This window comes from Hyperoodon ampullatus (assembly GCF_949752795.1).
Source record: "Hyperoodon ampullatus genome assembly, chromosome: 5".
In the NCBI taxonomy this organism is placed as follows: Eukaryota; Metazoa; Chordata; class Mammalia; order Artiodactyla; family Ziphiidae; genus Hyperoodon; species Hyperoodon ampullatus.
Genome location: NC_136918.1, coordinates 27,741,905 through 27,761,117, shown reverse-complemented (window position 1 = coordinate 27,761,117; position 19,213 = coordinate 27,741,905). Strand labels below are relative to the sequence as shown.

General features: G+C 36.5%; 1 protein-coding gene across 1 annotated transcript in view; it reads left to right on the top strand.

The window, feature by feature from the left end:
* KCNH8 (potassium voltage-gated channel subfamily H member 8) overlaps window positions 1-19,213 on the top strand; it is a gene marked incomplete at both ends in the record, with an annotated part of 340,973 nt that overhangs the window by 231,613 nt on the left and 90,147 nt on the right. The window contains one exon of the mRNA XM_079705106.1: window positions 47-254. Coding sequence (XP_079561232.1) covers window positions 47-254 — 208 coding nt within the window. The remainder of the gene's footprint in view (window positions 1-46; window positions 255-19,213) is intronic.

The following is a 19,213-nucleotide window of genomic DNA, read 5'->3' as shown; positions in this document are numbered from 1 at the left end:
TAATGACTCCGTGAGCCAAGCTGCGCAGCTCTGTTTTCCCCCGCAGGTGTCTCTCGTGCATCTCCTGAAGACCGTCCGGCTGCTGCGTCTTCTGCGTCTCCTGCAGAAGTTGGACCGTTATTCCCAACACAGCACAATTGTCCTGACTCTGCTCATGTCCATGTTTGCCCTTCTTGCACACTGGATGGCGTGTATCTGGTATGTCATTGGAAAAATGGAGAGGGAAGACAACAGCCTTCTGAAGTGGGAAGTTGGTAAGGGCTTACGTTTGTCGCATTTTCCATTTTTAAGTGAAAAAGAGAAGATTGTCTAGAATTTGGAGGAGGTGAAAGATGAGGCTATAAATATATGTCTTCTGACTGTCGATTTGTCTCATCTTTTTTGGGGGGTGTATGGAGAGGGTCCATGGTACAAGTGATTTCTTTTGAGAAAGTTTTCTGGAACAACCTTGCATTTTTTTTCAAAGAGAATTGGGTTAAGTTCTCAATGGGTGAACTTTTAAAAATGCCCAGCGCGTCTGTAGAAGTGTTTAGATAAGTAACGTGTGATCTTATCTTGTCATATCCGATGGAGGGCTAGTAACAGTAAATCATGGGAAACGGACCAGTCATTACAATATTTTTAAATCATAAGAAAATGATCACTTGTATTTGAGGTGGCAAGTGAATAATAAAAAGGATATCTCTATTATTTTCTCCTTTAAAAAAAAAAGAGAGAGAGCACTATCATACTGACTTCCACATTTAGTATACTTTGAGAACTTGTGATGATACAGAAGAAAGGATATTTACAAATATAATTTGTAAAGTTTTGTGTCCGCATAATCCATGGGAATTTAAGGGAGTTGTTTCAAGTGTTACATAATTCTGCATAAATGAATCTGAAATGTTCTGCACATGAACACATTTTTAAACATATCAACCACAAGAACTTTCTAAAAAAATGAAAATTCTGAAGGCTATAACCCTCTATCCTAAAATATCTGCGTTCTCACAGTCTTTCTTTTTAGAGAATTGTCATAGTACCTTATGTAGGGTATTTTTTCTTCTTAATCTGACATTTAATCAGAGAATATGTTTCTTGGTTAGCTAGAAAATCCTTCACTTATCTTCTCCTCCAAAAATTAATCTTGGACTTTTGAAATAAGCTCGGACCTTTGCCCAGGGATAAAGCCATAGAGATTCTCAAGGGAAAAAATGCTCTAACTTCTTATACCAGCACTTTAATGGCAGAGTGCATTTAGAACATCCCAGGGTGGACTCTTATTCAATGCCACTCTCTCACCATAGGGCATGTACAAAGCCTTAAAGGACATCTTTGGAGAATGAGCTGGGGACCTTAAGAAAGCAGGTTCAAGGGAGTGAGTCTCCTGCCTACGTTCTTAAAAATGCTCCTACCCATCTCAATTTTGTCCTTGAGGTACACAAAGAAACTAATGCATCCTGAATTGTTTTATCTTCCTTATCAAAGCACTTTTTCTATGCCTTGATGTAGACCTCCATTCTCAGAAACAAAGTATAGCGAGAAATAAGACTCTAGAATGAGAGCACAAATATCCTGCATAAAGAGAACATGAAGTGTGTGTGTGTGTGTGAGAGAGAGAGAGAGAGAGAGAGAGAGAGAGAGAGAGGAAAGGAGATGGGGAAAGAGAAGGTTTGATTAAAAGGAGGATCAAAGTCTGGATTGTACTTGGATGAAAACATTTTCTGTCCTTCAGTATCCTTTCCCTCTTTATAACTTTGTTCTCTGGCTTCCTCATCCCGGACCCTAGCATGGTCCTAATGCTCTTCAGTGAATTACAGCATTAGATCTCCTCCCTTTGTTGTGAATCCATGTTAAAGTTCTGATTTGTGGCCAGCCACCTGATTCCTTTTCGGGCCTGACCTCATTTCCTTCAGGCCCCAGACCTATACACACATATTAATTTGTAAGTCTTGTCTAGTCTGAGAGTCTCCAGATGGGGAAATTCAGCTTAAGCACGCTGTGAAATTTAGTTAGAGGAGGAAAGCTTTGTGTTTCATTTCCAACATACCAGTCCTGCTGCAGACTGACAAACTAGCTGATGTTTCTCTTCCCATAAATAGGCAGAGATATTTGTTTTCCAAGAAAAAAGAAGCCAACCCCCTGAACTTCATCTGCATTGCCCCCTACCACGCCTACTCTTGGTCCTGGTGATATGGGTCAGTGTCATGTATGGGGGCTTGTAAGCTGGAAGTTAGCTCACAAAGAGAGCTAACTATTGGCAAAATAAAATGATGGGAGGAACATTGGGCTGGGGGCGATGGATCTCTCCTTTCATCATGGCTCCCGCACCTGCCAACTGTGAGATTTGCAGTAATTTTGTTCACCTGTCTGGGCCTCAGTTTCCTCATCTGCAACATGAGAAAACTCACTATGTAACTTGAAAGGCTCTTTCAGGATCCATGATTTATGATTTTAATGGAAGAATAAACCCAGTTTTGTGAGTTTAATATTGTGTATCTATTTTCTATCATAGCTCAGTGCCCATGTTAACCAGCAGAAGCAATCAATCATCCGATGTCAACAAATTTGAGGGACGTGTCAGGAAGGACAGCCTATGATCATAGCATGTCAAGGAATTGATATGGTTTACTCAGTTATGATAAAAAAAATAACAGAACATTTATCTTTAGAGAATTAGATTTCCTGTCCAAACACCTCTAGGGATATGGTCAGGAAGGTAGTATGCTAATTTTGTCTGTCAATATTGGGTTTTTAAGCTTGGCTACAAGGACTTTCCCTTCCTCTAAAATTACTTCGATCATTTGTTCATTTGGAACATTCTCCAGCTGAGATTTGGACACAAATTAAATAATTATGACCTTCCCTACCTAATTTTGTAATGAAGCAGCTGAGAGTCTAGGCTAATTTAGTTTTTACTATGTAATTTGTCCACTAATAATATGCTTTACCTTTTCTGGTCCAATTACCTTGAATCAAAAAAATCATCACACACATAAAACTTGATTAGAGAACATATTGTTCTTTATGTTCTGACTAACATTAGATGTACAGAACAGATTCATCTCCCCAAGGAATAAAATAGATCTTCCTTTATCATCATTGTTAATTTCCTTGAAATTATATTTTCTCCTTTTTGTCCTTGACAGGCATGCTATTGTACTTACAACTAGAGAGGGTTCAAATATTTTGCATCAGACCAAACCAAAGTTAACCTTTAAAAAATGTTTCATAATGTCACTTCTCTATAATATATCTACTTTTGTAAGGAAGAATTAATACTCCTAGATTAATTGTATCAGAGGCAAGTTATGAACTGATTTGCCTGGTGTTCTATTTTATTTCATATTCTTATGTGTTCCTATATTATATTTTAAGGAATTTGAGATTTGGCTTATTGTTTCATGGAATTTTAAGCCTGGAAGGACCTTAGTCCAGCTCTTTGATTTTATGGTGAGAAATCCAACTCTAGATTATACAAGCTTTCTGATGGAAGGGGCTTTTGTCACTAGTGTCCACTGCTGCTTCCTCACTGTGGTGTACAGTTCCTGGTGCATGGCAAATACGTAAAAAGAAAATTGTTGAATGAATCAGTCTTCAAGGTCTTTTCATTACTAAATGACAATCATGGGACAAGAACCTAGATTCCCTAACTCCTTGTGTACAAGTCCTTCTCATAATTTTGAGCATTACGATATAATAGGGAATGGTTATTTAGCAAATTATTTCCAGCAGGAAGATAGAAAGAACAAATAGGGTGGTAACTTAAGATTTGGCCATTTATTCAAAAAATATTTTTTGAGTGCCCACTGCATACTTGGTCCTGTGTTAGGCACTGGAGATACCAAAACAAATTATATACTTAAATTAGGAGTTTGGGATTAACATAGACACACTCCTATATATAAAATAGATAAGCAACAAGGACCTACTTATAGCACAGGGAACTCTACTCAATATCTTGTAATAATCTATAAGGGAAAAGAATCTGAAAAAGATTAAATACATATATTTAACTGAATATATATATTTAATATTTAATATAATATTTATTTAATGTATATTTAACTGAATCACTTTGCTGTACACCTGAAACTAACACAATATTGTAAATCAACTATACTTCAATTAAAAAAAGAAGAAAATAATAAGATACTTAATGTCATGGCACTTAAAGTCCAGTAAGAAAAAGACAAATAATTCAATGGATATATGGCAGTGTAGTATGTTCTGTAGCAAGAACCTGCATAGAATGCAGGCAACTAAATCTAACAGGTTATCAGCAGAGGCATTTCCAAGTTAAGCTGAGTTTTAAAGACTGAATAGTCTTGTCTCTACAGATGCTGAGGAACGGGAGTGTGTCACAGCAGGGACAGGACTGTATGAAGCCATTCACTAGAACCAGCATAAAGGGTGAGGGGGGGATGGTAGTGAGGTGATGAGGTTAAAGAGGTAGGTAGTCAGAGTCCAGATCTTTAAAGACAATTCATGCTAAGCTTTAGAGTTTGGGCTTCATCTAATGCTACAGCAAGGCTTAAAATTCTCTCTCGAGCAGCGATCTTTTGAATATAGACCCAAGGAGGCAGGGGGAGATGTTTTGCTCTGTTTCTTTTTCAATATCTGTAAAGTGGCCCTAATAATAGTACGTACCTCACTGGGGTCGCCAGTATTAAAGTAGGCAATCTCTGTGAAGCATTTAGCACTGTGCCCGCCACCTAGTAACTGCTCAATAAATAGGAGCTATTGTAACCATCATTACTATTTTATTAAGACAGTTACTTCTAATAAAGAAAGTACTATGACCTGGGACTAGTGATACTTATCATCTTATAGGGAAGAGTATTAAGTAATGGCTTTAAAAGTGTTGCCTTCAAGTATAGTCACAGTGCTCCATAAGTTATTATATACTTTTTTACAGATATCTTCAAAATAATATATCTGCCCAAACTTTCTATTCGAGTCAGCCTCTGAAAATAAGTAATGTTCACATAGCCTCGTAATTGCACACAAATAGGATATTTTCCCTTCAAAACTAATATAGGGGACAGGTTCAACATCTACCCTACATGCTTGTTGGGATATAACAAACTTTTATGGAATTTAGACATAGTGCTTCAAGTCTAAGTGTGGCTTTTAAATTTAAATTTTTGTTTTCACTGTGAAGAAATGTTTCAGAACATTTCTATAAGAAGACTTCAATAAATACCTAGCTAAAAATGTGTTAGAAGGCTTTGCATGAGCACAGGGAACTATACTCAATATTTTGTAATAACCTATAAGGGAAAATAATCTGAAAAAGAATATATATATATATATGTATATGTTACTGAATATATATATATATATATATATATATATATATATATAACTGAATCACTTTGCTGTACAACTAAAACTAACACAGCATTATAAGCCAACTACACTTCAATTTAAAATAAGAATAATAAAAAAGAAGACCTTACATGTTTCCTTACATCCCAGTTAAGGTAGGGATATATTATTTTAGTTATTATTTAAGTTCAGTTAATGACATTTATAAAGTTCAATTAATGACATTGAATTAGTCCTTAAAGAGCTCCATTAGCATCCTGGAGAGAATATAATGGTTCTGATTTAAGCTAGAAAGATTTGGATTTGAATCTTGCTTCGGGGCTTTACTAGGCATGTGATTTTGGTCAAGGCGGCTTCAATGTGTGACTTTTTATACAACAATCTTAGTTTCCTCATCTGTAAAATGGGTGTGGTAGTATTGATCCTCACAGCGTTTTCTGAGGAATTACAGGTACTTAAGTTGACATGCCTCACATAGTTTCTGGTACATATTATGTTCTTGCACCTGATAACTACCACCATGACCACCACCTCCACTCTTAATCACTAATTGAGGCCATTTTCAAATTGCAGCCACCTACTTAAACTTACATCAATGAGCTGTATAGAGCTGAAGTAGCAGTGCTGTTCAAATGTAGTGAACAACACAGAAATAGAGTCACAGATGTAAAAAACAAACTTATGGTTACCAAGGTGGAAAGGGACGGGGAGGGATAAATTTGGAGATTAGGATTGACATATACACACTACTATATATAAAATAGATAACTAATGAGAACCTACTGTATAGCACAAGGAGCTCTACTCAATACTCTGTAATGACCTATATGGGAATAGAATCTAAAAGAGAGTGGATATATGTATATGTATAACTGATTCACTTTGCTGTACAGCAGAAACTAACACAACATTGTAAATCAACTATAACAAAAAATTAATTTAAAAAAACCAAATCTAGTGAAAAGGTGATATTTCTGTATCAGGGGCGATTCTTGATTGCAAGCAAAAACAGAAAAGGAATGCATTAGCAGGACATGCAGACTCAGAAATAGAAGGATGGAGAATAAGACTTGGGAAAAGAATGTGAGTCAAGGCAGATCCAGATACCCCAGTGCAAGAAGCACAGTTGCTGACATTTTGCAAAGATGGCCTGGACGTGTTTCTGCCTTCATAGATGCCATGAGCGAATCCTAACCTTCTGTTCATCTCTGATTCACAGTCCCTGAAAGGAGAATCCGATTGGTCACACTTACATCATACGTTCAGACACGGACTGCTGGGGAAGGAGGGATCCCCCCACCTTACACTTTCATGGTTAGAAGTGGGACCCTGTGTCTCTCCATTACTATACACAAAGGAGAATACCCCCTTCACATAGGTTTTTAGACAGCCCACCCCTCAAAAAAGACAAAAGTCTTCTACAATAACAACTTTACCCTAATACTCAAAAAAAAAAAAAACCCAATAACATTTGTAAAAACACTTATTAAAATGCTTCTGTAAATCATCATACCTCTCTCAGACATCAAACGTCAGATGGAATTAGCTGAAAGATGGGGATGCTGTAATTCTCGGTGCATCTTGCTCCCTGTCTGTGCTGCTGTGTCAGCCTAACAGTGGTACTTACCAAGCTGTGTTTCCACAAGCAGACTGCACCATGTTCGGTAGCTCTCTTTTGTAGCTAAAACACTAATTTACTTTCTTTCTCGAAGCTATCTTTGTTTCTAAGGCTATAACACACTGAACTTTAAATGATCTGCTTCAAAAGTTAGAGCTGAGAGTGTACTGTAATAGAGGGAAGCTTTTTTTAATCCTTTGGCTGGAGTACATTTATCCACTGCAGATGTCTAAATGTGTATCTGCATCACGGAAAAAAAAAAAGTCCAAGAATATCATTTTCAAATGTTCATTGACAATTTTAGTCTTAAATCTCCTGATCCTCATTGGATAAAACATCATAAAAGCTGATTGATTTGAATGGCTCTCTAGTTATTAACTGCTTAGCATTTACAAGCCACATGTAATGGGGAAAAAAAATGACCAGGCTTATGATATTGTAAGCTGATTATTTCAATAACTATCAAATTTTCCTCAAGAAGGTAGAATTGTCCAGCACTCTACATTTTCAGGTTCTGTGTAAAGGATTATATAAACATTTTTAGATAACCCTGATCTGTAGATTCTCATTCTTGCAAATACATGAAATAAAGAAAGGGGAGAAAAATCCTAAAATGAAGATTTCTAACCATTAAAATGGACCCTAGTGACGGACTCCTGGACTTAATTTTTTTTTTTTTGAAGCAGGGTCTTGAACATTAATGTGCACTGAAATTATGTGAGGATTGCATTAAAAAACAGATTCTAATTCAGTAAATCTGAAGTGGAGCCTGAGATCCAGCATTTTTAACCACCTCCCCAGTGAAATCAGGGCTACTGGACCCCACAGCACACTTTGAGTAGCAAAGTTTTAAAAAGCCTTGGGACACTGTGTGAATTTAATACTCCTGTTTATAAAGTCCTAAACCAGCAACAATTGAGTTCTTCCTATTTTTCACTTTCCTATGCTTTTCCAATCCCCATCACACCTGTGAACTAGTTCACACGTGAACTAGGAAAAAATTTAATGAGTAGAAAAATAACTTACAAATTTATTTTTTCTTCACATTTTTTGAAAACAATTGATTTATATCAGATTAATATTTAGCTTACATTTATTAAGCACCACCTACATGCATGGTGCAGTGCTTAATATATTTGTATGCATTTTCTCATCTGATCATTATTGAAATCCCGTGAGACAGATATTTTCAACCTCACCTTAGAAAAAAGAAACTAAAGCTTGAAAAGTTTGAAATTTCCTGGAAATTTACTTTTTAAATTATGAAATATTTTTAACACAGAAATGTTTAGAATGAGTATAATGTTCACCTTCTAAAAATTATCTTTTTTAACACTTTAACATATTTGCTTTATTTCTTTTTTTAAAATCAATGCAGTATCACAGATGAAGCCAGAGCCCCACGACCCTTCAAATCTGCCTTACTCCCTCCATCTTTCCTCCTTACTATTCTAAAGTTGGTGCATAAAATTTTCTTAGACACTGTTATTACTATACAAATGTATTAGTAAAACAATATATGATATTATTTTCCCTCATTATCTTCCATATAAATCATCACAAATGTAAGAAGTAATAATAATAATAATAACAGGCATACATGGGGCTTTCTCAGTGCCAGGCACTGTTCAAGGCATCTTGCTATAATTTTATGAGCCCAATACTGTTATCATTTCTATTTACCGAGGAGAAAGCTGAGACACATAGGTTGTGTGACTTGACCTAGATACACAGATAAAATACACAGGAGCTGGGATTTCTCTCTTCTTTGTATCTTTTTTACATTCTCATTGAACTTTTTTTTTTAAGATCAATTCATCTTAGATATAAACCTTATATATTTATTTTTAACTGTTTAATAGAATTCTATTGTACAATAAGCCAGTTTATTCATCATTTTGGTTCATTTATCCACTCCCCTACTGAGTTGACTGCACCTCTCACTATGGCAAGTACTGGGCAATGAGCAATCAAATACAAGATTCTCTGTGTGCATATGCAAGAATTTCTCTGGGTCAAAGAGCTTGTCCATCTGCAAAATTAATACATATTGCCAAATTCTTCTCTGAACCACTTGTATTCATTAATTATTTAGCTGGTCATATTATATGTGTTCTTTCCCCAGAGCTTCACCAACAATTGTTACCAATGTTTTTAAACTTGTGAAAATCTTGGAGGGTGTTGGGGAGTGGATGATGAAAAGTAATGTCTAATTGTTGTTTAAATTTTCATTTCCCTGTGTAAGTAAGGTATAACAAGGTAGAACGTTTTTTTTTTTTTTTTGATGTAGAGAGTCACTCTAATTTCCTCTTTGGTAAATTAGACCCTCTATCTCATTAATTTTCAGTTTCTCTTTTTTCCTAAATAATCCATTTAATGCTATATATTGTTAAGTGTTGAAGTCTTTAAACGCTTTTCAAATTACATGGAACTTGAAATTAACACTTTGTTAATGATTTCTAATTACATTCATTGCTTGTTACAGAATTTGGTCTCTGTGATGCTGATTCTTCACTGTTTGTTGAAGCTCAATTGTATATATTCTTTATGTGTGAGGATATTATGTGCATACAATTTTTTGGATATAATTTTTAGTTCAAGGTTTATATATGTCCATTAGATCAAGGTTCTGAATTTAATTATACCTATATTATAGATCCCTATTAACTATTTTCTGGCAAACTACATATGGAAGGTTTATTTGGTGCTTTTTCAGACCTCTGTTCATTTTCCATAGTTTTTTGGTTTCCTTTTTATAGTTCCAGTTCCTTGTTTTTTGTCCATTATATCAAGCTTCTGAATTGAATTTAAATATTGTAAAAAACACACTATCTTTTTGTATTTCTTCATTTTTATTTTATTAATTCAAGCTCGTTGTGTGCTAATTTTCTGTTCATCCAACTCTTGCAAAAGGTGAACTATTTCCTCTTTTGTACTTTTAAAAAAAGTTTATTGTGAGCTCATCTTCAGTAGGGCTTCTTCCTTGTCAAAATGCTGTGCAGAATGAGGTATGAGAATACCCAGAATTTTGGTTGTCGTTTGCTTGCTTGTTTTTGTCAAGGATACTAGGATTTTCTCCTGCCCTGGGATCAAATTTTTAAAAATTTCTTAGCGCCAAGGGGTCTGTGACTCATGGATGGTACACATCCAGACACCAGTGCATGCAAGGCACAAGCCTAAATTTTTAAAGTTCTCTCAGAAGACCACTTTTTTCAAACTCTAGTTTTCCTTGTCATCCCTGTAAGCTGTTGGGTAAATTATTTCTACCCTTCTCCCTGCATGTATCACACTTAGTATCCCAGTTGTATACAAGATGTCAGTTCCAGCGTTTATAGCATTTAAGTGTTCTCTCCTGTGCACAGATGGCCATGAAACCCAAGCCCACAGTCACTATTACTTCTGACCAACTGCCCATCCCTGTCTCCCCATCAGCATCACCACCATGGTGTCATCTCACAGGCTTGCAGCTCCTCATTTTTGCATATGTACATTTCATTTCCTCTTTCCGAAGCATCTATATATTTCCAGTGTTTCTATCAGAAAGGCTTGCACATAAACTAAGTTCATAATCTTGCCAGAACCAAAGTCTTCATTTCTGCCAAAAATAACATAACCTAAATTCCAGTGTAATTTTCTATGTTACCTTTGAAATATAAAAATGGTTGTAATCTAATCCGTAAAAAGCAAATTGAATAAGGGTTAATTACTCAAGACCTTATTCCCACTTGGAATGCCTTTATGGGGGAAAATCATTTAAACTTAAGACCTCAAATCTTCAATTCTTCAGATGGAATTGTTCAGTTACCAGGAAAATAAATTATGCAGCCGTCTTAAGAAGACATCATCAAATGTGCTTAATATACAATTATTTCTTTCCAGCTACTATATTAATCAAAATAATTCTTTTGGAATAAGTGACAGTTTAATTTACTGCAGATTATTTACCTAGAAGACTATAGATATAGAGAAAAATAGAGCAGAAAAAGAACTCTTTGAGATTGGTGCATTTAAACCCTACAAAGTTCTCAGTACTTACTATAAAATAAATCTTTCTTGAGGCCCTAAGAAAGACAGTGTTATGAGCTGTGAGCAAGACAAGGAATCTTAGAGCTTGACTTCTAGAAGTGTACTTTCTTGTTAGAAATTCAAGAGGTTGACATAAAAATTCGCAAAATTGTTTTTTTATAATATTGGTTCGGCGTAAGTTTGTATAGGCAACAACTTCCTCAGTCGTTTAGAAAGAAGTAGAAGTGATTCTAACTGAATCTCTCTGAAGATGGCATTTGAGCTGGTCTTCAAAATGTGAGTACAGCTTTGGAGAGGATGAATCAGAGAACATTTAGGTGGGGACACGGTGTGAATAAAGCCATAGAAGTAGGAAATCTCACAATGTGTTTGAGGAACAGTGAGTGGATGAAATGAATTTGTTTAGTCTAGAAAATTCTTGAACAGCTGGTGTCACAAAATAAAAGGCCTAGAGGAGAAAGGGGCCTAGCATTCATGGCTGAAGTGGAGAAGGCAAGCCCCATCTGAGGAAACCAATTATGACCTCAGCCCAGCACCGGTGTAGATGGAGTTTGACCACATCTGATTTTTCCAGAGAATTTGGAACTTGGGATTTGGGGGTAAATCTTGGCTTTGGGGGGTAAAGTATTGGCAAATAATTTAGAACTTGAAAAGCATAGTGTCACCACCAAAATATGTTTCTGGGAGCCTGATCAAGCCCATAGGTCACCAATTTGCCATCTAAGACTCAAAATGAGTAAAAAGAAGGATGTGACCAAAATAATGGGTTGGAGTCTTGACTGATGATGTGCAGATACAATCCCGGAGAAGCCAGAGAAGGTGTGACCTGATTAATATAGTTTTTTACTACAAACTCAAGAGGGTAAAACATAGAAAATGCTTTTTTTCATGATATTTGCCAAACTGTTTAGTCCAGCTGAATATTCTCGTGAAAAGGGATACGCATGCGATTTTTTAATTTAAAAAAATTACTGAAATATAGTTGATTTAAATGTGTTAATTTCAGGTGTACAGCAAAGTGATTCAGTTATATATATATATATATATATATATATATATATATATATATATATACTGATCTCATATGACAGTTTTTACGAATGTGAGTTCTAGATTCATTTCACAGCCTGGCTCCTCCACTTATTACCTGAGTCAGTTTTTTGTTTGTTTTGTTTTCTTTGACTGCACCACATGGCATCCAGAACTCTCCTGACCAGGGATGGAACCCGTGCCCCGTGCAGGGGAAGCATGGAGTCTTAACCACTGGACTGCCAGAGAAGTCCACCTGTGTCAGTTTTGTTTGTGTTACTTACCTGTCTAAGACACAGTCTCCTCATCTATAAAATAGAGATAGGATTAACTGCTTCATCAGGTGTTATAAGGATTAAATAATATAAGGTGGTTACTAAATCTTCAGTACATGTTAGTTTTACTGCTGCCACTACTACAGTTGCTACTGAAGTAACCATCATCATTGCTATTGCCAATATGTGGTGTTTTACTAAAATCATGACTACAGCAGCTGATTTTGTTCCCAAGAAATTATATGTAACTTTATTTACAGCATTGAAGTCAGTGTCCAAATTGCCTGTGGTCTTTACTGAAAACCTGCTGCCAATGGTCAGGGATGACAGGCTTATTTTTAGCCAAATTTCTAGCCTGAAATGGAATTTTGTCAAGATTGAGTTTTTTTAATGTGATGCAGAGAAGGAGGGCGGTGTTTCTAATTTTATCATCTGCCCATAAAATCATGCTGTAGTGCTAGCTAATTCCATTAATTTTTAAAATATACTGGTTTAGGTTCACGGGTTGCAAAGCTATTCTGTGGCTAAATGGTATATTTTGAGATATGTAGTGACTATTTCTGATCCACTTGAGAGTCACCAACAAAACAATTCCAAAGAGTCAGTCAGCACCTGAGTTGCATTAAGAGTCTGTCATAGTGAACATACATGATTCTGGTCTTCAAATACAGTGTTTTATGTGTTTCATACAAAAACGTTTATTCATAGCAATGCAAATGTATCTGCAAAAATCCAAAAAATAATACTATGTGTAATAGGATTCTGAAGGGTTAGATATTCTTAAATGAATAATCCAGTATTTTTTTGTTGACAGCTGAGGGTATGTGGCTCTCTGTGATTTCTCTGTTGAAAACATGTTAGGCAAATGGTGTAGGCAAATCATGTTATGGCGGTCATTCTTTACAGATATCATGGCTATACTGTGTGGTGAGAGGGGGAGAGAGAAAGAGAGAAAGAGGTAGAGAGAGAGAGGACAGAAATTCATTGCCACTGCCAAGTTTAAAAATAGATTTGACATTATTTTAAATTAGTGAATCAAATATTTTTCATTCTTTAGAAGGGAAAGGTTCGTTCTTTGGATGGCAAGTTTAATGAAATTACTTTAATAAAATACTCTATTTTCTTTGTCAACAATTACATTCAAAGATATCAGACAATTTAAAACTCTTTATTCGACCAAATACTGAATTGATTTTGATGAATACAAGCTATTTTGATCCTAACATTTTGAACATCCTATGTTAATCCTATGAATGCTCTGTGATCATTCTCTTGACCCCTAAGGACATTTCCAATAGTGGATACAGACGTTATCATTAGAATGATAACATCATTTCTGATTTCTCATCTGGAGGGCTAGATGAACTTGCTAGAACTTCATCGTACTAATTTAATTTTTAATCAAATACCTATACAGCAGGGTTAAACAATTTTCTTCCATTTTCTTTTTATTGTATTGGAATTATTTTTATCAAGTTCTTTTATACATAAACTTTACACCAAAGATTTAATTCATCAACCATTTTTTTAAAAACTCCACATCAGATAGGATGAGTTTTCTTTTGTGACAATATTTCTATCAAGTCCAATCTTCTCAATTTAAGTTTTAAATTGAGAACTATTTTTTTCAAGAAGGTTTTATTCTTCAATCATTTTTTGATGAATAACAAATTTGACTCTGTACAGTTTTAGCTATTGCAAATTTTGTTATTTATTCATTATTTCTACTATGTCTAATTTTCCCCCAATCAATGTTTGCTATATTCAGTTTTCCTAAGGAATGTTTATTTTCAATCAGGTCATTTTTGTTTTGTTTTGTTTGTTTTGTTTTGGAAACTAACCAATTTCAACTTGCTCTGTTTTAAACATTGTCAACTGTATTTGTCTCATTTCTACTAATCATATTTATTTATTGGATAAAATAATTAAAATTTGTCTTTATTTCTTTGAACAAGGAACAAAGAGCATGAGATAAACCAAATCATGGTATCTAGATGGGGATGGGGGTCAAAGGTCAAAGCAATCAAAACACTGGGTCAAAATGTCCTCCTTCAAATTAGTCAACACTGCAGTGGAATCAATCAGGAAACAAATGGTTTTGCTAAGTGATAATGAAGCCTTTGAGATATTCAATATATTTTATTCTCTGTCTACATTTATGTATCACTTTATTTTGAACACTCAAATGTCCCCACTGGCATATGTCCATTTTTAGTTATATCCATGATAGATGATGAAAATTAGCTGTCAACTCATCTTCGAATTTAGAAAGCTAACTTATTTTTGAGTAATGTAGTTATTTGCAAAAAAGTGATAGACTACAAAAGAAATAAAAAGGAACCAACATTTTAAGCAGGTAATCACACTCCAGGCACCATGCCAGATGTTTTGCAAAATTATCTTCTTCAGTCATCACAACAGACAAGGAGACATTTTTATTTCCATTTTTTAGTTGAAGAAGCTAGAACTTAGAAGGCTAGCTCACCTGAAGTCACATTATTAAGTAATGATGGGGCTGCAGTCCAAGCCATTCTGCAAACCCAAAGCCTGTTTTATATACATGGCAAGAGTATCTATTCTGTGGTCTCTATGATTTAGAAAGATACGCTTTTTCACTTAACAAACAAGTACTGAGTACATATTAGGTGCCACACCTTGAATTCCAAGTTAAGCTTAGGAATTAGGTGTGTAAGAGAGACCATAATCCCTACTCTCACAAAGATGCCAGTCTAGCGGGAGCTACAGCAGATAATCAATGTAGTTAAAGTGCAGTGAGCCAGTGGGGGGATAGCAGAGAGCTAAGGAATTGATCTGTTTCAGCAATGGAAATGAAAAATTGATTGCTTGGATTACTGAAAAGTGAGACAAGATAAAAATACCCCTAAATGAAATCACTGCAGGTGAGACAATTTGGAATATCCTGAAAGATCCTTTAAGATGTTTATAAGTTGCATCATAGTGATGATGATTCATAATGATTACAAATAATTATCTAGATACCAGCATAAGAGTTCAATGTCATCAAACTGAAATCTTCAGTATGAGCCTCTCAGAAGACTGAAAAGTGTCTGTCATGCTTCTACATTTGTTGGACTTTGTAGCCAGACTGAATGACCCTCAGATGAATCCCAAAAGGTTTCTCCAGCAGTTTCTCAAAGCCTCAGTATGATTTGGTTTATCATTTCTTTACAAATTATTTCTAAAATTAAAAATGGGCATTATCTTTTTCCATTATGAGATTCTCAAAACAAAGTTGAACAAATTCCCCTTGACTCTATGAATAATTAAACTAAATCCACCCCCAGTTATTTGTGATTTCTCTGTTACACACACACACGTGCACGCGCATACACACACATATAGAGGGAGAATGATTTGACAATTTTTCCTGTTAATTTATCCAAAGGTTTAACATTATTGCCAGGAAGTATCAAGTATCAAGGATCATCGAATATGTGCCTTGATATCGCAGTTTAAACCCAACTTTTCTTTTAGTGGTTGATTTTTGATACCTTGAAAGAAAAGGAAAATATTTAAGTTTGGAAACGTGTATGTTAGACATACTTTACGTGACTTTCTATCCCATACTTTTCACTTTAGCCAAATTGCATGATTTCCCTTTCCCCATACATGCATTTTATTATCCTGGCCTAGTGCCTTTATTCATGTGCGTTGAGCTTCCCAAGATGTACGTTACTCCATCTCTGTTATTCCAAATCTTACTCATTCTTACAGTACAACTTAAATACTCCTCCCCTCCTTTAAACCCTTTCTGATTGCTCTAACAAGGAGTACTTAGTTTGGTCCACCTTATACTTGTATTAGAGTTTCCCCAATAGACTGCCCCGTAATGAAGACCTAATCTCCCTTATCTTTATATAATACACAGCATCTCAAGCATTATACGTGGTCACTAACTATTTGCTAGTTGAGTGGATTAGTTAATTAACTAATTAGAAGCTATTTAGAGACTATGAGACAGGTAGAAACAATGAAGGTAAAATTTTAGTCTCCTGGTTCAAGAAAAGCCTCTCTTCAGGAGTGGTGGAGGTTAAAGCAAAGGGAACTGATCTGAATGTCGACCTGGCTGGGAACAGAGCATTCAGAAATCAGGAAGTGTTATCATGCTGACTCCCCAAAATTGACTGTGTTTAATTCTGAGACAGACGTCAAAGATAGACTTTGACAATCTGCCGGATGTTCAGAAAACGGAAACAATGCACAGCAAGTTGTGTCATGTGACCTTGAAAATGATGACCTCATAGAGTGGGTGGAGTTGTATCTGAGGCATTGACAACTGTATTTCTGAACATTTCTTGCATAGTATGGAAGAAGAGAGTAGAAATAGGGCTGACGGGTGGAGAAGCAGGGAGGCAGATTGGACTGGGCACCCAGCTTAGAGCCAGGGCTGCTACTACGGGATAAATCATGTGTTCTTTGGATCCTCAGTTCTTGTTGGAACTAGGAGCCCAATCCTGTCCTCCACCAAGGCCTGGGCTCACCAGGGCCCTGAGTGCTGAGCTGCCTCTGAAAGGCCCTGTGGCCACTCCCTCTGCCCTGCCAGGTTAAGCTGATGCTGCTTCCAGCCACTTTTCCCCAAGATGATCCTGGACTTCCCTGTGCTCATCATGGCTGTGCTTCTTTTATTTTCTTATTTTTATTTTTTGCGGTACACGGGCCTCTCACTGTTGTGGCCTCTCCCATTGCGGAGCACAGGATCCGGACATGCAGGCTCAGCGGTCATGGCTCACGCGCCTAGCCGCTCCGCGGCATGTGGGATCCACCCGGACCGGGGCACGAACCCGTGTCCCCTGCATTGGCAGGCGGACTCTCAACCACTGCGCCAGCAGGGAAGCCCATGGCTGTGTTTCTTATCACCTCTGCTATATACCCAATGAAAGTACAAACACATTGTTTTCCAAATTGTTCAGGCAAGACAGGCAAATAGATAAACAAACTGTATACTGTACTTTGGTTACAATGTGAGTTAAATCAGTTTTGTGTGCAAGGCTGGAGACTAAACCATCTTTTGCACTTGTTTCCATTGTTTCAAAACCATTACAAAGGCACGATGGTTGTCAGATGTTGGATTTGTAAAGAGAGGGTTGGTGTCTGTAGGTGAAAGTAAATGTCAAGCACCAGTTAAGTGGAATGGTTAAAGCGTCATTCAAGATGCTTAGTTTATCCAATATTTTCAATCAGGTCCAAGAAATTACATAAGAAAGTGGGTTCTCGTAAGAAAAACTAAAGCTGTGTGGTCTTTAATTTCTCCACAGTGTAGGTCTGACCTATATAAAGTCTCTTGCAAAGTCCTCACAAGGGTAACCAAAGAGTTCTATTCCTGGAAAATGAAGCATTGGGAAGTTGCTCAGAGTTCAGTTTGTGGTTCCAAAAAGCTCTTTTAATACCCAAGCCTTTCCATACGCAGACCATGAACTCATCCATTCCCGCCAGCCACCTTTGGAATAATAGCTAGGGCTTCTGGGGGTGGGGGGTTGTGGGGAACATCACAAAATTTCCATGCTCCAAATAAAAGTAATGCCAGGTCTCCAAGACCACATGTGCTGGATGAAGGTGACTGTAAGCAGAAGACAATATGGAAAATTTCCATTTGCAGGTGGAAGGGAAGAGCAATTACAGAGAAAAATACACTGGGGCAGCCTTTTCTATGAAAGAGATGGAGTCAATCAGGAGTACATTGATACCAAAACCTTGACCAACAAGAAGTATCAGGAGGGAGTATGGCATATGAAAAAGGGTAAAGACTTTCAACTCAGACAAACCCCGATTCAAAACCTAGTCCTTCTCCTCAGGCTTCCCTGGTGGCGCAGTGGTTGAGAGTCCGCCTGCCGATGCAGGGGACACGGGTTCGTGCCCCGGTCCGGGAAGAGCCCACATGCCACGGAGCGCCTGAGCCCGTGAGTCACGGCCACTGAGGCTGTGCGTCCGGAGCCTGTGCTCCACAACGGGAGAGGCCACAACAGTGAGAGGCCCGCGTACCACACACACACACACACAAAAGTATGTAATTAACCAAAATACTGGTTAAGTATGCAATGAAGAGTATATGGATTGAATTATCATGCTTAATTATAGGCTCTTCTGGGCATGGTCATTAAGAGTCATTCTATCTTTGAAATTGATACTTATTTCATAAATCTCCTCTGTTTTATTCATCTAATCTATTTTGGTGATGACAGGATTATTTTATGTTATCTTTTGTTTTTATCAGATGAGAGTGTATCCAGTATATTTAGATTCTACTTCATTTTTGTGTATGCTTTTTCCTTCAAAATTTAGGGGGAAAAAATCGAGGAAAAGCAGACAGACTGTTCTAGGACATCCCTTTAGAGATGGGTTTCTCTAGATTAAAAAAAGATTGGCTTCCAAATTGGTTAAATTGCTTCTTCTGTACAGTACAGTGACATGCTGTCTTGTTACAGTGGAACATGTGCTCTCATTTCGGACGAGCTGTTCTGTGAAAAAGTTTTATTTAGCCCCCAGAGCCCATCCCCGGAGTTGTGGGTGTTACCTCCTTTCCATGTTACCAAGTTTTTTTTTATCATCATTATTGCTTGTGCTCCAATAGCTGCAACACAGTTTAGTAACAACTCTTCTTAAAAAACAAGATGCGTCTGAAAATAGACAGAACAGTTGGCTAGACAGAAAAGATATATCAACAAAAGTAGGTCTGTTGTTTGTCTGTGTTTTGCTCCCTAAATCGCTTCTGAGACAATTTCACACATATGTAAATGAACAGGAACTGAGTGAGAGTATAATCTAATATAATCCTTATGACCTATCACAAAATTTTATCCTATTTTATTAAGAAAATCAAATTCTATGAAAACTGATTTGGTTTGGAGAATTTTTAAACGTTTTACTTTTGTTCCAATTAAGGAATTTAATCAAAGGTTTTGGCTGGGTTTGTTTGGTTTTATTTTTCTAATGA